Source organism: Melanostigma gelatinosum (assembly GCF_949748355.1).
Source record: "Melanostigma gelatinosum genome assembly, chromosome: 3".
Taxonomy (NCBI): domain Eukaryota; kingdom Metazoa; phylum Chordata; class Actinopteri; order Perciformes; family Zoarcidae; genus Melanostigma; species Melanostigma gelatinosum.
In genome coordinates, this window is record NC_136636.1 from 17831946 (window position 1) to 17855628 (window position 23683).

General features: G+C 43.4%; 1 protein-coding gene across 5 annotated transcripts; it reads left to right on the top strand.

Annotated features, from left to right (window-relative positions):
• Nucleotides 1-670: 670 nt before the first annotated feature.
• iffo2b (intermediate filament family orphan 2b) lies at nucleotides 671-23453 on the top strand. 5 transcript variants are annotated; one of them, XM_079265851.1, is made up of 8 exons: nucleotides 671-1655; nucleotides 17032-17092; nucleotides 19439-19534; nucleotides 20781-20954; nucleotides 21425-21570; nucleotides 22117-22318; nucleotides 22444-22542; nucleotides 23051-23453. In XM_079265851.1, exons 1-8 carry the CDS (start codon nucleotides 1183-1185, stop codon nucleotides 23282-23284), a joined length of 1485 nt encoding a protein of 494 aa, XP_079121977.1. In that variant the 5' UTR covers nucleotides 671-1182; the 3' UTR covers nucleotides 23285-23453. The 5 variants fall into 5 exon arrangements, with proteins under 5 accessions (XP_079121977.1, XP_079121980.1, XP_079121978.1 ...); XM_079265854.1 differs by having other exon boundaries at nucleotides 22147-22318; XM_079265852.1 differs by having other exon boundaries at nucleotides 20784-20954.
• The last annotated feature ends 230 nt before the right edge of the window (nucleotides 23454-23683 follow it).

The following is a 23683-nucleotide window of genomic DNA, read 5'->3' on the forward strand; positions in this document are numbered from 1 at the left end:
TGAATGCAAATTAATGCAACTGCAAAGAGTTGTACTGCAGCTTCCTTATATTTCTGAGAAAAGTGAAATGTATGTATGTATACAGTGTATGACATGTATATACACAGTTTATTTATATTTAAGTATATAAAATATAGCCTATCATGTGCAATATATAAACATAACATCTGAAATATTGTTCATTACAAGGCAATTGAAATGTGTCTTTGACGTAAAAACAGCACACAGGAGTGGACCTGTACACACAGATGAATATATTATTCCCGAAAACATAGTTATAAAATAGATTATAGAATACACTTACAAACAGGCTATTGCTATTATATAGTGAGTCCCTACGTACATTTAGTATGTGTTATTGATGCTTTATATTTTGAGAAATAATTCAGCTGTTAACTGTGGGCTCATAACAAGTTAGAAACCTAAATGCATGAATAATATATGTCCAACTATATGAATTTCAAATGCACTATTGTTCCTCCGGGCTACTTCATCCTATTAACTATAGGCTTATGTTTATACCCTCAGCCAGGACGTGGTCCTCTCGTCGCTGTCAGTGCGCGAGAGAAACGCGCGAGAGAAAAAGGGGGAGGGAGATGGGAGGGGCTGGTGAGAGTGCCGAGTTTAGCACTTTGTAACATGATCCGCGCACACCACGGAGAGGCCGGGCTCTGCGGTCCTGCGTCCTGCCATCCCACCGCACCACATGGAGAGACTGGATAGAGCCATCGGGCAATGACAAAGAAAGAAGGTGGACCATCCACATCTCACGGCCCGCTATATGAACCCGCTCAGCATCAGCAGCGACTGACAAAGCAAAGGCAAAGTCAGAGATGAGGGTGACGGGAAGTCCTGCCGGCGGTGCTTATTGCGGTCTGCGTCAAACCTCTCGCTCCTTCATTAGATAATGCCCTCGGTGCCTCTTACTTTCTGGGTTTATTTTTTACCTGCTGCAGTGGTCCACGTCAGTGCCTCGGGGTAAACATCCAGCAGGGACAGTGATGGTCACCCCGTCTCCAGCCTCTCAGTCACTCTCAGTATCTGCATTGTGAGGAGAAACTCGTCCTGTGGGAGTGGGCTCGCGAAGCAATATGCACCGATAAAAACAACATATGTTCTTGTCGTTGCGTTAAAAACCAGACAGAGCCATAATTGGATTAACTGGTGTTGTTGTTTGCCAACATGAACTCTCTGTTTTTCTCCACCTCTCCGCCCGGAGCGGTCTGCAATCCGTCCGGGTCGGGCGCGGTGACCAGCGCCCTGCGAAACGACCTGGGCTCCAACATCCATGTGCTGAAGACCCTCAACCTGCGGTTCCGCTGCTTCCTTGCCAAAGTCCACGAGCTGGAGAGGAGGAACAAACTGCTGGAGAGCCAGCTGCAGCAAGCTCATCTGAAAACGCAGTACCGACACCTCTACGCCCGGGAAGTTGCCGTGCAGACGGACGGTCCCGATTCGCGATTGCCGGGAACCATCTGGAGTTACACCCACGTCCGGAGGCAAGGGGAGCGCTTTGAGACCCTGCGCGGGCCCGGGGTGTCGTGGTCGCATCCGGACGGAGTTGGGGTCCAAATAGACACCATCACCCCAGAGCTGAGGGCTCTGTATAACGTGTTGGCCAAAGTCAAGCGGGAGAGGGACGAGTACAGGAGAAAGTGAGTAAAGGCTGATGTGAAACTAGTGCGCATGTGTTGATACTTTCTCTACAAAGCTGGCAATGTATGTCAGTCTTTATGCCTGGATTCATCCTCATTTACTTGACTGTATGATCGTTTGCAGGGGAGTAAGTAATTCAAGTTCCTGAAAGAATGTTGCTGTGGGCCCCCTATTTATATCTGGGCCCTTATCATCACACCCTTATCGTCATAGGAGCTTCACAAAAATAAGAATGAAAGTGAACATCACGTTTAGCCCATGTGAGTTTTACAACAGGAATATTCAAGTCATTTCTCGTCAAGCCTACATGAATGAATGAATGAATGAAATGTATTTATAGAGCGCTTTTCACAGACATAACATCACAAAGTGCTTAACAGAGCAGAAGTTTAAAAGCATAAAAAACACAATGTGACCCTATGGTCAATAAATTACATCAGAGAAAAATAAAAAATAATAAAAAATAAAATAAAACTTAAAAACATATTTTAAGAGCAGGTCTAGGACATGGGTTTTTACTCAAACGCCAGCCTAAAAAGGTGGGTTTTGAGCTGTTTTTTGAACGTATTCACAGTATCTGCGAGGCGTAGAGTTGCAGGCAGAGCATTCCAGAGCCTCGGGCCACTGCCTCAAAGGCTCGGTCACCACGGCTCTTAAATCTCGTGCGTGGGACTGACAGAAGACCTCGAGCGTCATCATAGCACTGCTATCACTCAACTGCCATGAAGTGGGTTGACTAATTGAAGATGTAACCGTTTATAAGCTGAGACGTTGCTCTAACGTGGTACATTCAATCAAGACATATAATCAATATTGCTCTCTAAGATAGGCTCGTTTTTTTTTTTGCACGTTAAATTGTTCACATTAGAGCTGAAAAGACAAGTCGACTGACAGAAAATTAATCAGCAACTATTCTGATAATCAACATTTTTCTTCCTCCAATGTGATGATTCCCTGCTTTTCACTGGTTCCTCTTTGGCTCAATGGACTGTTGGTTTGGACAAACACCATGGGGGACATGTGAAGACGTCTCCTTGGGCTGCAGGGAAGCCGTGATGGGCATTGCTCACAGATTATGACATTTCGATCAACTCTCAGAAAGATATCTGAGTAGGTTGAGAGATTTGAAGCTGCTCTCATCTAATCACGATGTGACTTCTCACTTCGCAGTGTGACTTTTTGCTTCCCATGTGGGTGTGATTCTCCAGTGTCACCAGACACTCATCTGACAGTAAAGTGAGCAGATGACAGAGTTACACTTGAGGTAGTATTTCACATGAAGGATGTCAGAGCTGAGCTCAGCATTTTAACAAAGATGTTTATCGTGAATTGAACTGATCCTGTTTCTCACAGTCTTCTGAGGAAATTGCTTGGCTCAGTCTCCACCACTTGTTCTTCTTTAGTCACATTAATTGTGTTTCCTTGAGGACTGACTGCAGCGTCCCCGGCTGACCCACGTAGCTGCTGGCCTGCTTGGCTTGGCTACTGGGGGGGAGACATGCCAAGCAACCACCTGCCTCTGTTTGCTGCCATGATTCAAGCCGAGAGGCATTTTAACAGGCCTCTGTCTGCCCGGTGGGGTCGGCGATGACGAAGGCCGGCTTCCCTGTGAGTGCACTGACTCAGTGAGACAGAATGTGTGTGCTCTCCCACTCCTCTGAACTGGATAACCTGTCCAGTCATTCTCTGTAACACTAGCATATCCTTTTTAGTGCATTTCTGCTTGAGCAGATGGACGGCAGCGTCTGGGACGCCGGCCAAATTAAAAACTGCTGCATGCAGCCGAAGTCAAACATTTTGGATCTTCTTTGGCAAAAATGGGAGCTGCTGACTTTATAAGTCATTGAAACAGCCGTCTCAGTTGCTTTTTAATTTGGGTTTGAGCTAAATACAAAAAGCTACAGCACTTTGCACACATTCACTCATGAAACCTATATTATGCCTCAAAATAGTGGCAGTTGAGTTGTCGGTAGACTGGTTTTCTACACGTTTTATTCATTGGCATAGGTATTTTGGGTGATATGTGTGTTTACATTTATCTATAATGATACTCACAAGTACTTAAGTGTCAAACATGTTCTTTATATTCACTTTACGTCCTGAGAAGTGAGGAACAAGACACATTGTTAGCCTCTTTTTACAGTAATCATGATCAGCAATCTCTTTCCTTTCCTTTTCCTCTCATGTTTCTTCTCTGATCTGAGCTTAATAATTACATCACCGCTGAGCTCACCTCCCAGTTGTTTTCTCTCCGTCTCCCAGTCTGAATCCTCTTTACTACGTCACGTTTCAGCATTCAATCCCCGAGCCCCGTCCCGCCGTGCCTTTTCTGTTCTGTGCTCTTTGTGTTCGGCCATTCCTTCGCCCTTCACTCCACCCCTCTACAGCCCCTCCACCCTTCCTCTCCTCCCTGTGTCGTACAGACTGCTTTGTAAGGCATCCTTGATCCCGACGGAGCCCCCCCCCCCCCCGTGCTCCCACACTGCCCCAGTGATTTATTAAAGCTTTAAAGCTAGACACACACAAGGAGATGGATGTCCAGCTGGTCCATATCTGATTTGGTCACTTGTATTCATACCTCAATGTACAATGTACTCTTTCTGATCAAGACACTGAGCCTGAGGAAAAACGGTGTGATTGGTCATTGCTTGTCTTTTGTACGTATTCACCTATGAAGTTTAAAGGCTGCTTAAAAGGGTCAAATATAACAGAAAAAGGACAATTAAGATGCACAATATGGACTATAAATGTGAAAGAACAGGAGCCAGGATGGCAAAGGTGTTCTTAAGGTGAAACTCCTGACATGAATAGCATTAAAGGAAATAACCTTCAATATAAACAAGCGTAAAAGCAACATACTAGTGTAATTTAAGAAAGTACTTCAGAACTATTCTGTGAATCAACTTTTACTAAATTCTAATCTCAGACAAAAGTTACAAAATCCTGTTTGATTACATTTTACAGATTTACTTTTATTTGGTTACGTTGTTTTTGTTTGTAACTTTGTTTAAAAAAAATTGGTTAAAATGTGCAATTGTTTGTCATATCGAGAAATATGCAGATTCGGATCGAATTATATTGTCACCAAATAGTTCAAAGGTTTGAGCATGCTGTTGATTTCCATTCATATATTTCCTCATCTATCTTCAGGTAACAGCAGTGTCTCTGAGCAGAAAAGTTTATCTCCCCAAAAACCTTTATTGACCCTCATAATATTTTCATATCAGACACTCTCCATTATACAACATCCTTCTGGCAAGAGAACAGTTCTTTCACAGCTACTGGATGCATTTGTGGGACCTTGAAAAGCTCTTTAAACGATTTCATCCACCATCTTAACAAATTTATCTGATTCTTTTACCATCAAATGCGAACGTGTGCTGGATCACACACACACACACACACACATACATAGTCCCTCTCTCTGTCTCTCTGTCTCTCACACGTACACACACATTTGTCTCAGCATGGACTGCATAAATCAGACAGCAGCTTATATGAGTTTCCACTCAGTGCCACAGTGTCTGGCCTTTGGGGTCACATACTTCTCACACTGACAAACGACCGAGCAAAGGAAAGCGGGTATAAGGTCGATGCCAGTGCCCCTCATCAACACTGTTTTTATCTCTTTGTTTTGCATCACTGTGAAATGTATCACTTGGGGGTTCCTGAGTCTCTGCCAGTAATTGCCACTAGCATGCGACTGTGCTCAAAATGCCGTGAAAACAGGACGGGACACTGACGGACATATTTGACAGTCAACAACAAATGTCTGTGCCTGTGACAGCTACCTTTCTGTCGCCAAAAAGGCAAAGTGCACATTTGTTTAGTATTTACATGTAATGCTGTTGGTGCAGAGATATTGCAGCTTCATCTATCATGCAGACGACTGCACAGACTAAAGTTATACTGTGTGAATAAAGATACTGGTAGTTATTTGCGTATTCCAAAGAACACAGATCATAGGATACGATTGACTAGTTTGCATGCATTTCTGGGGAATAGAGGTGCTGTGAGAGGCAGCTATGGAGATGATGATTGCACAGGCAAAAAGAAAGAGACTCAGACATCAGGGTGATTCACATTATTATACAATGTTTCAGGTGCAATGCAGTGTTTTAGACATACTGTAGTGCTATAGGACACATCAGCTATACAAGCTCTGCCTCAGTTGAGACTTGAACCAGAGACCAGTGCTGTGGCCTCTCCTAATTGGTTGTTTATTCCGTCAGTTGAATGGAGGCCAGACAACTGTCCTGCTAGATCACAATGTGGGCCATAGAGGACGTATGGAGAAACGTCTCTGGGCATGAATAATTCACACACAGCTGAATTTAGCTGTGTGTGGATCAATACAATGAGGATTCACCAAAGACGCTTTTCCTTCGGCTTTGATCTTTCCTCCTGTGATTAAGAGCAGTGAAAGGCAGAGCTGAGCGTCTCTTTTGAACGTAGGATTCAGGGTTGTTGGTACTAAAGAAGCGACTAATTCCAGGGCGAGGTAGGCTTTGATTCCGGAGCTGAAGGCTGCATTGTGTTTCAAATATATCATATTTCTCCACAAAGAGTGCCACGCTGATGAGCTCTTCAGCCCGTCTCTGTCTGCATGGTGCTGACCTGCTCTGCCAATAATCCGGGCCGTCTATTCAGGAGAGGGATTTTCTCTAAGCCGTCAACCTAGCACAGAGGCTCCAAACTTCAGCCAGCCCTGCACCACATCCTGGCACGCAGCCGCGTCACTGAACTGGGCCTCTCGAAGTGGGAGACTCCCTGCTGCTGAGATACAGAGAGAGAGAGAGAGAAAGAGAGAGACAGAGAGAGCGAGAGAGAGACAGATAGCGAGAGAGAGACAGAGAGAGAGAGAGAGAGAGAGAGAGACAGATAGCGAGAGAGAGACAGAGAGAGAGACAGAGAGAGAGACAGAGAGAGCGAGAGAGAGACAGAGAGCGCGAGAGAGAGAGAGAGAGACAGAGAGAGAGAGAGAGAGACAGAGAGAGAGAGAGAGCGAGAGAGACAGAGAGAGAGCAAAAGAGAGAGACAGAGAGAGCGAGAGAGAGACAGAGAGAGAGCGAGAGAGAGACAGAGAGAGAGAGCGAAAGAGAGAGAGAGAGAGAGAGAGAGAGACAGAGAGAGCGAGAGAGAGAGAGCGAAAGAGAGAGACAGAGAGAGCGAGCGAGAGACAGAGAGAGAGAGAGAGAAAGAGAGAGCGAGAGAGAGACAGAGAGAGAGAGAGAGAGCTCAGTTCACTGAAGGCCATTGAGCTCAGGATTAGAGCCTATATTGTTTCCTGTCTGTGTTTGCTTAAACTCACAACATGCCTTGGCAGTCTCTAGTATCTTTCTTGTTTCGACAAAGTATTCATTTTGTAGATAGCATCATCGTTTGTTGCATGTGGAAACATTTAAGGATATATCTTGTTCCTCTGGGCCATATACCTCCATTGTGGTCCAAGAACGTCAAGGAGCCACACTGTTGCACCGTTTTTTTCATGACGGTGAACATGGCCACCGTAGTTCATTTGAAGTGAATCCCCACATTAACTGTCCTGCTGCTGTAGAGAGCAGTGGTTACCAACGTGGGGGTCAGGAAGGGTCAAGGGGTGGCAAGATAAGCCAGAGGGTCCCTGAGGTGGTTAATGAGTTAGGGGCAAAGAAAAAACTAAATCACATTTCTGCAACACAAAATGCACAAATTATTTCTCGGCTTTACAAAAAATATTTGTCTTTTTTTTCTTGTGAAATAGTAAATGGATGTGTTGGTGTTTTTTTGGCAATAAAAGTAAAAAAGGTTGAGGACAAATGCACCAGAGCACCAAATGTGTATTAATCCACGGCTGAAAATAATCCCCAACAAATGCACTACTTACCTCTTTTTGAGTAACGTCTGCTAAAAACTACAGTGCCCTGCTGCTTTAGTAAATTATTGAGGGTTATTTTAATTTAAAATACATACATTTATGACATGATTTTAAGGATTTACATTTTTCAGAAAACCAGAAGATCTGGGTGATGCCATGCTGGTCGTGTGTTTCCCCATCTGCTTCGTTGCACCTTTGTTCTCTACTTGTGTGTGCTGTGCTGTGCAGCCGTTGTTGATTATTCATGGCTATCGATACAGCTGAGAGCAGTGGCGCGTTGCCATATTTAAAAGTGCAGGAATGCACCTGTCTTTTGTAAGCACTGACTGATAGGGGAGAGTGTGCTGTACTGTAGGTTTGGTTGGTGGATTGATTTGGAAAAGCGCTGCTCCGCCTTGCTGCAGTTATGGCCCGAGGAGACGTACAGTTGGATAGGTCAAAGTCAATTTCACTGCTATGTCCATAATTGGCAGACGTAATCCTTGTTTACACAAATATATTTCAACCATTCTGTTCAGACCTGCGCAGTTTGAATCGCGTTTGCACCTTTTCTTGAGGCCTGGATGTGCTGGCACAGCATCCTGACTTAATAACCGTTGTATTTCAAAAGCTTATTCTAGAGGAAGTGCTGTTTTGCCGGGCACCTTAAAAACACACACACACATACATCACTGAGCAATATATAATGTCGAACATGTGCCAGATTGAGAGATTATGTGCGAGTGTCATGGCGTGGTCTTAAATCGACCTCTCGTGTACTCGACCTCAAGGTAGACCAGATGTGTCTCCTCAGAGCTCCTTGGAAATCTTAATGTAGTGAAAGTGCTTTAACCTCCCGTGGCAGCGTTTTCATTACGGCTCTTACAGAAGCAAAACATGTTTTAATGTTAAAGACAATCTGTAAATCTATATATAAACAAAGGACTGTAGCTTACCGGTAGCCAACGCTACCAAAATGATTAACAAGTCTTTTTAAACACACACTAACAGGTTTTAAATGTTTTCTGATAACTAACAACACACGGAATGCCGATATTTCATCTATATGTCAAAGAGTAACCTACATATATAATTGATATCGGTAAACATTTACAGATTGCGTCTTTTGAAATTTGTATCACACATCCTGCATTCTTATTGGAAGCTGAGAAAGGTATCATTGCCTCTCCTCTCCTAAGTACCCCAGCTACTGCTCCAGTCATGTCATGGCATTGTAATCCTCGAGAACAGCATCGTCCGTACAGATGACAGTTTGCAGTTCAAGTCAACGTGAGAAACATAATCAATTGTCCACCTTAACCGACATGTCGGTGTGAGGCGGTAGATTACCTGTTGGTCTGAAGGCGTTTGTATCGCCAAGTTGTGCAGTTAAGCTTGCTTCGTGTTAATTAGAAAGTCAAGTCTTTTATTTAGACTGCAACAGTCTATCGTTGTCTTGATTAAATCTGTATGAATATAAAAAAAACAAATCACAATTTCCCAAAGATCAAGTTGCCGTTTTCAGATGTCTTGTTTTGTCCAACCAACAGTCCAGAACTCAAATATACTCAATTCACAATCATAAAAGAGCAAATATACAAACTGAGTGGCTGGCCCATGAGAATTTCATGAGTCAAAACAATGAATCGCTTTGATGGTTAATAGCCTGGAATTGGCTGTGATTCAGGAGGGAAAGTGGGTCCAATCCGTGAATCACAGGGTTGGTTCCCTGAACCCTGAAGGACAGTGTCTTGCATGGTAGCTCACTGCTCAGTGTTGCGAGTGTGTATGAATGGTGGATGAGAGCCACATTGTAAAGCACCTGGGATAAAGGCACTATATACAGTCTATTTACCAGAAACAAATTCAGTCTAAGCATGCGGGGGATGTTATGAAACTGGGTTTGGCCTCCAGGCCGGTAGTTTCGGTTCGCTGTACGAGATTAATTGAAACATAATTGTGGTCGAGGAAAACAGATTTCCTCTGAATAGAGCAGTTGCAGTTTTATAGTGACTGCTGGGGTTCATCCTCCAGGTGTGTGTGCACAGAGGTACAAAAGACATTTGACTAGCTTGTGATGTCTCATAGCTCCATTATGTGTCACATCATTTGACTGACCACACCCTGACTGGTGAGGATTTGTGCCAGAAGTGAACATCTTCATCTCCCTTTTCTTCTTCAATGTCACTCCCAGTGCGGCTCCACCCTGACATGGCCCGGGCATGCCGGCCCTTGTTTGCGCTGTTTTTCTTGTGCACTTACAAGGAATCTCACAAATCCATGTCATTATTTGTCAACCAGAACAACTGACTCAAAGCCCCAGCAGCGTAGGTGTGTTAAGAGCTCGTTAGTGACGTCTTTAGTGTTTATGTGCAGTTAAATGTCTTATACTCGTACCGTATGTTGAGTCAACAGCCAGGGGATCAGAGCTATTATGATGATGGCACTAAATATGGAATGCAATAAATGAAATCAGCGGGAAAATAACCACTCAACAGCACAGTTGTGTGTTTTGTAGGATGTGGGGTGGGGTCGGTTTGCAGAGAAGACTGCAGGGAAAACTGATTTTCTGTCACAACGCTTACTCACCACCCCACCCTCCACCGCTGCAGGCGACATCAATAAACAATGGGTGAAAATACAGTTTTTCCTTGCGAGAAAACAAAGCAATATTATCAATAATACTTGACTTGTTCTACCAGCAAAGACATTTAACTGTCATCTATTATAAACCTTAACAAGCCATTACGTTTTTCTTGGTTTCGCAGACAGGCGACACCTTTGCATGTCCATACAAAGATTTTCCTTGGAAAGCAATTACCCTTTTTTTTTCAGATTGAATTTAGGTTATACCTATTAGTCTGAATCTGGTGGTAATTACACGTGGACAACACCAATGTGTTCGTCTCTCATCTAAACGATTTACAGTTAACCTTAGATCAACATCCCTCAGGCCAGAGAAAAGAGGGCTGGGACAGGCTTTGTGAGTGAAGCAATTAGATAATGCAGATGCACAGGGAAGACAAGTCAAGCTCACACCCACCTTGTTGGAAAAAGTCAGTGTAGCAATGTTGTGGGGCCGGGTAACGACGGAGGATTAGACATGCTTCCAATTATCTGTCAATCCATCAGTTTTAAGGGAGTATCCACGGATGTTGCACCAAACCCTCTATTCAGATTTATGCTTTGATCAAGTGTAAGAAAGAGTTCGTTGCAGTCTCACCTTGTTCCAAAGTACGTCAGGAACATGATTTGTGTCTGAGCCGTATTTTCTTTTTTGATGTTGTGTTGTTGTGTTGCAGCTAGTTGACATTGTAAAATAGTTTATTCTGTCTGAACTTGCTTTACAGAGCTCCTGCAGTGTTGAAACATTTACAGTAGATTACACACAATATGATGTTTTAGTCTGTTAATGATGCATGAAGATACCCTGACACAAATGAAGCACATAGAAACTTCATCCCAAAGTGCACACAAACACGCTGCTGTTGCAAGAACTTTAATTGAGAGACAGAAGTCTGGTTTCAGACAGAGAACATTCATCAAACTTGCAGATTACTTTTCCCAGTGCATCCAACCTCTCATCCTCAGTGTTAATGCTGTTTCATCCAATCTGTTCCAGACATGCGTTACATCCCAGTATTTAAACATAGTCATTCAAATAATTGCAAGATAATATAATAAAATTGTTATAACACAAGTTATTTTTGTCTAAAGATAATTTCATTATTTTTCAATTAACATCCTGAGATGAAAACAACTTACAAGTGCTGTGTAGTAATAATTACCAGTTTATGTAATAATGCAAGTTAATGTAAGACTGTGACTCTGCGTGTACATTTGCAAAGCGGAAGGCAACCAAAGAAAGAAAAGAGAAAAATGATTACATCAATGCAAATAGTATAAATACATGCACACATGCACACATACATGCACACACAGTTATACACTGGATATTATTATGTGCACATATGACATATATCTCATTTAGAGCGCATTCATTGCATTGCATTTCACATAACATATCTAAGAGCACATCCAGCCGTTGTTACATTGCGTTTCCCTTTGAACAAACTCGATCCACTCCGTGGACACACACACGCAGCTTCAGTACAGTTTTGTTGAATGTCTTCATTAACAGATAACCTTGTATTTATACACCAGACGCTCTAATAAACTTACTGCATTGATGAGTTGATTTTATTGCTGTTAAAGCAAAAAGGACATTACTTTGCTGAGACAAACAGGACAAAATGAAACACATCATAAAAATAAAACTAACACTAAAATTACAAAATTATAGCAAACATGTATGAATTTATATGTGCCAGCAGTTTTGCCATTCACAAGTTGAATGACCTCGAGGAAGCTTCTTCCCAGATGTTAATCAAAGCTGTGTATTTCCTTCTTGAATCTCATAAAAGTAAGATACTCTGTGAGAGATGTCTCCAACAACTTTCAACGCCTTTAGATAAAGGCGAGATTTGCAGACGATAAAGAGAGATGGGAGGGAATGACCAGTTGTATACTTCTCACTGTAGTCACGTTTCACAACCAGATGGTCTGAAGTTCATCTTCGCCCAGCCTGGTTTATTGGGAAAGACGTAAGACATTTTGATTCCTCGGCTACTTCTTTCAGGAGCAGAATAACACCAATATTTGGACGAATCAATTGAACAATGACATATACTGTCCCCTATATTAACTACGAGCACAATTTACTCGCTCCCAAAGGGCTCGTGATAATGATGGCTTGGGAAAATGACTGCGGTCACTTAGCAACACCGACATTCCTCCCATTCGGCCTGGTGGTGTCTGTGTCCTGTCTGGGTTAGCAGGGCTATATATATAAGTCTGGCCAAGCCTGTGGAACATAAAGCAGAAGGAATCAACCGTCAATGAGCGATGATCCTGGCCGACCTCTCTGTGCACAGTTTACATGATTTAGCGAGCCAGGAATTAATCTGCATTCACTTCCGAGGTCACGGTTTCCTTGGACACAAGATGGCTTGAGAAGATGGGGTGATAGAGTACAAATGTGTGTGTGTGTGTGTGTGTGTGTGTGTGTGATTGTGGTTGTGTTGTCGATATGGATTGAGGTCAGGGAGGGAGCTTGAGCAGAGCAATGAAATGAGCTTTAACATTGGTGCGTTGCCTCGTCAGCAGAGACCCTCGAGCAGCCGGGCTCCTGAGCTGCTTTACCGGCCGGCCCGATCCATTTCACAATGCTGCATCATTACTATGCCACACATGTGTCTCTGTCTGGGTATAGGCTATAGTTTACAGAGCATCATGACATTCAATCGATGACCTGCTGCAGTCATACCTCCCCCTTCTCTCTCTCTCTCGGGAGCGCCTTACTATTTCACATCACAGATAGTATTTCACAGTAGAATATGGCCCTGGCTCGTCCGCTCTATAATTGCAAATACGTATATGGTGGGGGATGCTGGTGTCATGGTGAAGACATTATATAGGCACCTATAGGGATCCATGGGAGGAATCACATGCCTCTGGGCTCTCAGATGTGATTTGTCAAAGCTGTCAGAGGCATCATTTCATACGAGCAGCTGAGCTGAATGGGTGTTTGTCCTGCATGTAGCCAGATGTATTGATCCGTTAATCTGTTATCGTATAACACTTCCTGTTTCTTCAAAGAGCTTGCTTCAGAAAAGGCACATTACGATTAGCGTCAAATAAAAAATAAAAATACAAACACATGAGGTGTTGGTAGAGTGAGCGCTAGCATTAGTTTAAGGAGTCCTCAATATTGTTGTGATTTGATAAAATGATTATAGTATTTAGTATTGCTAACATAGACTGTATGTGATCATTAGTTAGTTACCTCCAGTAATTCATATTTACTGGCCAAGCATTCCCATATACCCGTATATACCTAGACTTATAAAACACTGATTTATTTATAGAATAAAAAGACATTACTTTTACAATAATAAACTCCAAAATCGAAATTTGACCATATTTAATTATGGGGTGTAATAAGGTCTCTCAAGATACATCTTTAAGGTCTAATCTACTCTAATACATGGGATCAGATGTTGAGCTTGTAATGTCCTCTGAGTGAGAATCACTCTCAAGTACATCTCATAGTTTAAACAGGGTGTTGTCTGACTTAAACTTCCATGTGCGAATGAGCAACAGGCTTTGTGGAATGATACGTAACCACACCTCAATGTTTTCCCCGTGCTCCTTTTGGTATTTACTACATATTCCATTCTCCTTTTGGTATTTACTGCATATTCCATTCTCCTTTTGGTATTTACTGCATATTCCATTCTCCTTTTGGTATTTACTGCATATTCCATTCTCCTTTTGGTATTTACCGCCTGTTGCGTAACAGATCTCTGGAATGTAGAATCAGTTGAGCATTGAAATAATTCATCATTTGATAGTTACCGCCAAGACATATTTTTGCTTCATTTTCAAGTCTGGCAGAGAGAAGTCAGCCTTCTAGACTAAATCATGATGGATGCCACAAAACGATCATCACGCACTGTCATTAACGAGTATCAAGCGCAGGAACTTTAGAGTAACAGATTTGGATGTGTGCATGCGGTGTCCTCCCCGCACAGTGATGAGAAAACATCGAGGCAGCTTGCGTGCCAACTTTCTCAGACATACCACACAAGGCAGGGAGTGTTAGCTGGCAGGCGCTGCAGGAATGCTTTTGTTCAATCGACAAAAATCATATGAGAAAATGTTTGATGTGAGACACTTTTTCATGCCATTTTTCATGAATCTCGGAATTTGGAGTTGAAATGGGAATTGTTCTGTTTTTTTTTTACTTCTTCATTAATTTAATTAGAACAATTATACTTAGCCTATGGCCCACTGATGAAAACCCTTACATTTGCAGTATTACAAATGTCTGTGGCAACACTCCCAGTATAATTCTCAAAAGACGCACATTGTTTGTATCTCTGGGAGGCGAGATCCAGATACACAAACAGAAGTCTGAGTTGACACAGGCTCCAACCCTCCTGCTGTCTTTGTCCTTGTAAGGAGACTCCGGGTGTGTTCGTTTGACTGAATCACACTAAAGGTGCAAGAAAACCGGACCCACAGTTATGGCAGACAGGCCAGATCAAACAGTTTTGCTATGCGGCTGTGTCATCTCTGTTTGGATCAGCCATGTTTGTATCTGGATGCTTGAAAACAGTCGGTGGTTTTCCATTCGACTTTTATGGACTGCTGAATTGTAGCTGCTCCAAGCAATGTGGAAGCACTCGCTGCTTATTTCTGTCAATGACTCCGTTACCTTTGACAGATGACATGAACGGCCTTGACACATTGTTGACACAGGGAGGCAATTCCCTCCATCAGTAGGTCGATTTAATCACGTTGTCCAGTTATCACCTTGCTGAATTGAAGGAAAGGACGTGGTGGTTTCTTCAGGAAGTGACAACACAAGTGACGCAGAGGATGTGATGCAGTAGTGAACCCCAGCAGCCTGAGCCAGAGTCCTGCAGCAGACAGGCGGCGTGTTGTGGACACAGTAAAGCAGCTCTGCCAGCCTTTTCAGAGCACGGCTTTAATCCCAGTGCGAGCTGGCACGCCCTGCCAAGGAATTAGACAGTGTACATTCAGCGGGTCCTGAATGGGAACAAGGCTGTGTGCTGTTGAGAAAGGGAATATCTAGTGACGTATGCTGTGATACTTAAGTGACTCCTGGCTGTGTTTGTGACCCTCCATGGAGAAGACTACAGTGGTGTCCCAGAATGCAGTACTGGTCATCAGATTTCAGCTTTCTCCCTGACAGTGATGTATGATCAGGCCTGCGCTAATTACAGTACGGTACAAAACGTCGCACACAGAGCACACCCCTCTCATTTTGTCCTCCGCTGTCGTCAGTCATGTGACCCACAGTGGCTCATCCTCCCACGGGTGTCTGACATTGTGCGGTTCCTTGATATTACTGAATGAGTTCCATTCTGAACCTCAAACTCTCTTTTGGGAAGCGTCCGTCACTCAGCATGCCTCATGTCTCACATCCAAATGAACAAGATGTGTGTGTGTGTTAGGAGGAGCACGCTCAACTGACTGCTGCAGAGCGTGCAGTACATACTGCAAAGCAAATAACGCGGCTCCTAATATCTTTTCACAGAGCAGCCATGGCATGGTGAGTGATGTGAACTGTCAGGAGAGAAGGGAAAGAGAACTGTGTTGCTAATAATAGCCTGCAGACGATTGTGTGTGTGGGGGGGGGTCTGGCACTATATTTTTAGGCATGCTAGCTGTACGGCTGTGGGGGTGGTTTGTTGGGTGCCGGTCGGTCGGTTCAACACTTTTATCCAGACTGAAATATCTCAACAACTGTTGGATTGCTTGCCATGACATCTGGTTCACACATTTGTGTCCCTCTATATGAATGTGTAAACCAAATGTCACACATTCACTTTTGTGACATTCATGCTACGCATGCTAAAACATTAAACCAAGATGGTCAACAGTAAATATTTAACCTCCAGAGCATTGTGACATTAGCTTTTAGCTCAAAGCTCAAAGCACAGAGTGGCAAGTATGGCTGTAGACTCCTGGGTCATCTTACTGCTTACGAATTGACTAAGCCAATGATATGAGCTGCTTATTTTAACGTGACTTATCTGCCTGACTGGCAACTATGATGTGCTTCACAATTCAATCTATTGGAATTACTTCGAATGACTTTCGGTAGCACGTGAAGGTTTTGTCTAAAAATTCATTTTCATCTGTAAAAAGTCCGTCAGAAAGCTGCAGCTGATTCAGAACGCTGCAGCTCGAGTCCTCACTAAGACCAGGAGGGTGGATCACATCACTCCAGTTCTGAGGTCTTTGCACTGGCTTCCTGTCCAACAAAGAATTGACTTTAAAATCCTGCTGTTGGTTTACAAAGCACTGAATGGTTTAGGGCCAAAATACATCTCTGATCTGCTGCTACCTTATGAACCATCCCGACCCCTCAGGTCGTCTGGGACCGGTCTACTTTCTGTTCCCAGAGTCAGAACTAAACATGGAGAAGCAGCGTTCAGTGTTTCTGCTCCACATATCTGGAACAAAGTCCCAGAAAGCTGCAGGTCTGCTGAGACCCTCAGCTCATTTAAATCAAGATTGAAGACCTTTCTGTTTGCTGCTGCCTTTAATTGAACCACATTCAATTAATATATTTATCAATTTCCTGCATTTCTGCATTTTACTACTGCATTTTATTTCTTACACTGTTTTTTAAAATTGTTTTTATGTTTTGATGCTTTTAATGGTTTTATGTGAAGCACTTTGAATTACCTTGTTGTTGAAATGTGCTATACAAATAAATTTGCCTTGCCTTGAGGCAGTGGGATTGCAAAGATGACTGCACAAAGAAGGAAGTCGACAAAAGATTGAAAATAGGGGGGAAAGTGGGTGTGAACCCACACTGTCAAGGGCATTTTGTAATCAGAGATGGGAGTATTGTCCCCACAAAAGTGCCATTAACCTGTCTGCTGGCCCTCAGGAGACCGATCCCAGCAGGAACTGACCCACCTCTGTGCTCTGTGTTGCAGATGGGAGGAGGAGCTGTGCAAGCGAGAGCAGCTGGAGTCCACGGTGGAATCCATGCAGCAGGTTGGGAAACATGAAGAATAGAATAGAATCCACTGACATGCACATCTGTTTGAAGTCTTGCCAAAGTCCGTTTACCACATGCAGACGAGGAGCACGAATACCATCAAAGGATAAAGCGTATGCACACATACATTTTCAAAACTGCAGCACAAGCATAAGCATTTATATAGCGCTCTGTTGTTCTTGGTGTTGTATTCTGTGTGTACTCAGCAGATCTTGACTAGAAGCAGCAGGAGCATATGTGTCAGATTCGAAAAACTATATTACAAACCCATCAGGAGGAGTCTGTTGGCTGAGATATAGATATAAACGTAAAATATCAGCAGCAGTCTACCATTATGTTCCTGTTCATAGCAGGCAGAGGGAATAGATGTTGAGGCAAAATCAATTTAGAGTGTTACACCTTGCGTCTGTATCACAAAACATACACCATCCCAGCTGGTGTGAGTATCTCATCTGATCGGCATCTTTCCGTCTGTTTGGATTCTGGGTCAGCAAAACCCCAGATAGAGAGGTGGCGTGCCATCCCATGGGGGCTTTAACCTTTCAGAGTGCACACGCAATGTGCATGGGAGGGCTGGAAATCTGTTCAGAGATAGTAAATTCAGTGCAAACAGCCATTTATTGTTCAGGGCTCAGAGCCAAAAGACTGTTACCGTGTGCCGACAAAAAGTGGCACTCCTTTAATGACGCAATGAAGCCAATAGAGTTAGTCATCCTTTCAGACTTTGTAAAAGTTAAGCACATGTTTGCATATTGAATTGGATAGCCATATATTTGGTGGGAAATGATGTGAATACAGGAGTTTATTTTGCAAGCTCCCTAAAGAAACCTCAGATGACTTGATAAGTAGGTTGATGGTCGTATTTATGAGACCAGAAGTGAAGCTGGACCATGAATGTGATAAAGCAGGTGGGAGTGGCACCAGTTGATTGTTTTAAGTCTTAAAGTTTTGTGAATGTAGTAGATAAGTAGAGTCCAGATGTTTTGAAAGACAGGATTTTAAGCTTAAAAGAAAATGTTGACATCTTGGTAAACATGGCTATTCGCTGTCTTGCAGAGAGTTGGATCAGAAGATTGATTCCACTCTCACGCCCGTACGGTGAATATGGAATTGCTGTCACGGGGCATGATGAAGCGCAGACAGCCAGAAGTAGAGTGAAATGGGAATTTAATAAACACTTAAATCAGAACATGAACACACAGGGAATCCAGGGACGAGACAAGAGGCGACGAGGCAGGGCAGGCAGAGGTGGGGAACCGGGAGCAGGACAAGACAAGCGGGCGGGTAGAACACAAACAATGACCTGAGTGACTGAGAGACAGGGGTTTATAAAGTGACTTCAACAGGTGAGGAGAGTTGTGCTGATGAGGGAGTGCTTGATTACTGATCAGGGACAGGTGAAGGGAGTTGGACTGGTGCTCAGGGAGTGGCTGACAGGTAGAGTGAGGAGCTGCAGAACACACAAGGCAAAGCCTGATCGTGACAGTTGCAGCTAGCAGCCAATTAGCTTGCTTAGCATAAAGACGGGAAGCAACAGCCAGCTTGCCTCTGTCAAATGGAAATGATATCCACCTACCAGCACCTGTCTAACAAACAGTCTAGCACACATCTGCCTGTAAAAATCCAACATGACTGTTTTCCAATTAGTTAGCTTTTTTTGTATGACTTAAACCAACAAGAAATAATGTGTCAATCGGTGAGCTTTAGAGGCGCTGGTAGACATATTTAGTCATCTTCAGAGTTCGGACAGAGCCATGCAAGCTGCCTCCTCCTGTTCCAGCGTTATGCTGAACTAAGCAGGCTGCCGGCCGTGGTTTCATGTTTACCTGAGGCGTGAATGTGGTATCGGTCATCACATCGAACGTTAACTCTCCACAAATTAGAGAATGCTATTATTATTTCCCCAAATGTTGAACTATTCAGTAGAATTCTCTTATTCACCAAAACCTTGTTATGTTCAGGTAACACACACGTGCAAGGATTCTACATGGTTACCTTCTCTTACATACCGAAACACTTTCAGGATCAGCAAATGAGTTTGCAAATTTGCATTATCTCAGTTATGTCAACATACAAAGGTCGGTAAACTATGATCTCTGGGTACTGATCATAAAAAGCTAAACAGTAACCAATGTGAAAATGTAACAGTATGACGGCTTTATTTGATTCGAAGGGCTTTATCTGAATGCAAGTCTTTTATCTACCCAAATGACAGTTATAAATGTTTTATATAAAGATTCATTGAGTTGTTGAACTTTATTGCACAAGTCCATTGTGGTCCAGCATCGTATCTGTGTTGTTATGTGTCTTGTTTTAATTCCTTCCCTGTGGCGTCCTCTCAGAGCGCCCAGGAGTCGACCGAGGTCCAGGATGAGCTGAGCGAGAAGGTGGACAGACTGAAGGCTGAACTCGTGGTCTTTAAGAGTCTGATGAGTGATGTAAGTATTTGTTCAGTGCCAGAGTGACATGTCTGACAAAGCTTTCACACCATATCTGCGTTACAGCATACAGTTGCGTTTGAAGGACGTACAATTGTTTTCCTGCACATGACTAAGGGTCATTCTGAGAAAGGCTATTCACACAGGTCTAGATACTACAAGTAAAAACACACCCTTCCTTCCTTCCTTATTTGGGAGGAATAAATATTCCCAGAAAGCCTCCAAGACAAGCATTCATTGAGTAAAGCTGTAGATCAGGAGCACTTCCTGTTCTGTATAGCGGTGTATTGTTCTCTGGCAGGTCTGCTCAGGAGTGATATACAGAGATAATATACTGCAGTGGGCCCAGTCACGGCTGGTGCTTGCTTAGGGATAAATAAAGTCGGATGTTGTTTTTGCTATTTTTGGAAAGCTTTGTTGTTTATCATGCTTCTGTGATCTTTTGGCATCTGTACATTGTAGATTTTTCGTATGATGTTCTGTGCTTGACTTGTTCCCTCATGTGTGAATCCAGAGACGGGTAAGTCACGTTGAAGTAGTGGCTCTGTTAGGTTAGACTTAGTGGTTTGACATCTCGTGTTATGTGCTCTAGATGTTGTGACCCTCTTCTCATTGCTCCTATTGTCAAAACTTTCACCGTAGCAGGAACAACCTAAATATCTGTGACCTGTTTATGTGATCTATATATGACCTACCAAGTCTTATCCAAAGAGAATAATTATTGAATTGACAAAATGATGATGCAAACTTTAAATTTTTTAATAATCTTTAGAGACAAATATATATAAATAGACAAATATATATATCTATAAATATTGTCACTAGTGTCCTGGCCAAGATAGGAAACGGTGTCAGTGAAGTACACACGTCACAATATATCTCACAAGATCGGAATTAAACCAAAGGGCCAAAAAGTTTTGAATTATTTAACAAAATTGCATCATAAACAGCAACATAAATCTTAAAAGAGCTGCCAAAAACCACTCGGTAATATATGATACGAACAGTCCATATTTAAATACTACACACAGTATGTGACACCAATCAATGGAAGTCAAATTCACCATTAAAAGAGCAAAAGACCACCTGGTATGGAGATGATTTTCCCAACAGTGACTTTGTTAATTCCTGGTGACGAAGTTAACTTACTGAAGTACAACTTAGTAGAACTTCACATACTGTGTGTGTCACAGTGTGAGAAGGAGTTTGGGCTGCACACACCTTCTAAAAATGATTCTTATTCAAGCAGCAGATGTCGGACCTGGACTCACAGATCCAGGAGAAAGCCAGGCGGGTGGACATGGACATCTGCCGGCGGATCGAAATCACGGCCAAACTGTGCGATGTGGCTCAGCAACGCAACTCAGAGGACATGTCAAAGATGTTCAGCATCAGTCCGGCACGGTCGCTCCCAGAGAAGGTGGGCACCCATCTGCTGTTTCACTGTTTGACGGTAATCGAAGGAAAAATATGAGTTCTTCTGTGAAAGAAACAGTCAGCACTCTCGAAGTGAAATCAGAGCTGCCAGGGGCTGATTGTGTGTGGGGACTGATTCTGTTTCACCAGCTGATCATGTACTCAGTGACACCTTCTAAAAGGCATGTTCGCAAACCCACACATGAACATATAAACACACAGAATACTGACAGTAGTAACTCATGCACGCACCCACACACACAGAGAAGTGAAATGCTGAAGTGGTAACTCCCTGCACACAAGGTTATCACATTGCGCAGACGGTGCAAAACAGCGGCTTTGTTCCTCGGCAAATATTTATTCGAGCGACTACGTGCAACTAAACAATTAAATGCATGTTTTGGCTCATCAAGGTTTTCCCTGGATCCTCAAGCCACAGGTTTGTGTTCTTTTGTGCATACGTGTGTTTCACAGGGTGCCATGGCCTGCAGGAGAAAAGAGCGCAAAGCCGTGTCTGATGAGGAGAGTTCAGAGATGGATGCCGAGCCCAGCCCTTCAGAGGAGGACGTCCCCGGTTCGGTCAACATCACGGACGAAATGAAACGCATGCTCAACCAGCTGTAAGCGGCTCTGAGACACACACGCACACACACACGCACACACACACACACACACACACACACACACACACACACACACACACATCAGAATAAGGTCCTCTCTGCTTTAAACAAGCCTAAATATTATCTGCAGGTATACTGTATCAGTGCAGATGTTGTTTCCATGGAATCGCAATGTGTATTTCTTCATCTCTCTCTACTGTTTATATGAAGTGTTGCAACTGCCCATTCAGCAAAACTAAGCAGATATGAACACTCATGACATTAACTTGCTTTGTTAAAGTCACAGTAGTTATTTTTGGTTTTTACTCTCACAGTTATTGGTCATTTTGGAAGAGCCTATTTACTAATAACTTACCCATGAAATAGTTTTCAGTGACTGCTCTTGTTTTCCATAAACTCTTCCTTCCACCTGTTTGTCTTCCTCATAAGCGCATCTTCCTCTTTTCTTGTGACCTTTGCTGTATCTGTTATACTTCCTCTTCCTCTCCTCTCCCCCTGTCTGTCCTGTCCTTTCCGTTCCCTGTCCTCCTTGTCCCTACGCAGACATTGCTCAGATAACTCCTTTGTTGCCAGGCGCGAGACGTTTGAAATTGACGACGACTGCGATAGTCTGACATGGGAGGAGAACGAGGAGACTCTGTTGCTGTGGGAGGACTTCGCAAACTACAACATACCGGGCAGCATCACCGGAACGGCCGGCGCGACCGCCTGCGCCTCCAATGGTAACGGTGCAGCCGCTGATCCGGTGAGTCCTGTCTGCATTTACGCTCCTTTTGCAAAGTATATGGTTTTTAAACTCATGCAAGGCGGGTGCTGTGTCAGACATTTACTCATGCATGATGAATGAGACTTCTGTCTGTGCTCTCTAAGGACTCCCAGGATGGAAGTCTTGGCAGCCTCATTGATGAAACAGAGTCTCTATTTAAGACCAGAGAGCAGGACTACCAGGAGAGCATCGGCGAGATCGAGGTAGACGATGTAGACTTGCAAGCACAAAGCCAGCAAACCAAAAACATCAACAAGAAACATTAGCCGTGGACAATGCAAAGAAACATTTTGATGACTATTTGTGAAGTTTAATTGGCAGTGATGTCCAACATTGCAGTTTGATTTACAACCAACATATTGTATCATTTCCTGTTAGTTTCAATTGGTAAAGTATGTTGATATTTTTGTATGCTAATTGTCAAAACAGTATATTATAATGTTTAATATACATACTGTATAGAATTAGTATGTACAGTAGTATGGATTTGGGACAAAGCTGCTGAGTCAAGGACATACTCCATATTTTGATCTATTTTCCTGAAACATGTCATACTATAATATATTGTATTATTTTGAGATATTGGGGTGTTTCAGTGGAGAGTGCATTTAAAATGTTAATTAAGCTACTGACGGCCGAGCTTCAGTCAGTCCCCCTCACCATCCCAGTCTCTTCCACCCTCACTCTGTTTAATCCATTTCCTACTCCTAGATGGAATTGGCCACGGCAAAGAGTGACATGAACCGACATCTGCACGAGTACATGGAGATGTGCAGCATGAAACGAGGCCTGGACGTGCAGATGGAGACCTGCCGGCGGATGATTAAAGGCGGCAGGAACTCTCCCTCTGCCATCTCTGTGGCCAGCAGCGACTCAGGGAACACAGACGAGATCCAGGACGAGGTCTCGGACAAGGACGCAGAGGCTCAAGTCCCCGTTAGTTGATGGCTGCACAGCCGGCTGTTGTCCCATCTCTTCCTAAACACCCCTCGTCACCACAGGGGTCAAACGTGTACAGAGCTCCACCCTGCTAGAGAGGTGGAGCAACCTAACTCTGGGCCTGTTTGACCTGTTAACGTTCTGATGGTCATGCTCACTGTTGCAGGACCTGAACTGGTGCTTTAATACTATTTATTTTGTTAGGAAGTGGTGGTGGTGGTGGTGGTGGCGGGGGGGGGGGGTCTTTGCTTCACAAAGAGCATGGGTGCAAATAGAGTCCGAGCTGTGCTCTCTTCCTCACTGCTGCCTCGCTGGATCCTCGTCCAGAGCTTCATTGTGGGGCAGAGAAAACAAATCTCTTATATTTTACACAGGCTCAGAAGTATTTTGAAACAAATTCTTACC

Bases quoted from the DNA above. Each gene is read 5' to 3' on its own strand.
- iffo2b (XM_079265851.1), top strand. From the start codon at position 1,183: ATGAACTCTCTGTTTTTCTCCACCTCTCCGCCCGGAGCGGTCTGCAAT. The intron at 17,093-19,438 runs GTTGGGAAACAT...GCGTCCTCTCAG, and splicing joins CGGTGGAATCCATGCAGCAG to AGCGCCCAGGAGTCGACCGA. The intron at 22,543-23,050 runs GTAGACGATGTA...TCCTACTCCTAG, and splicing joins AGAGCATCGGCGAGATCGAG to ATGGAATTGGCCACGGCAAA.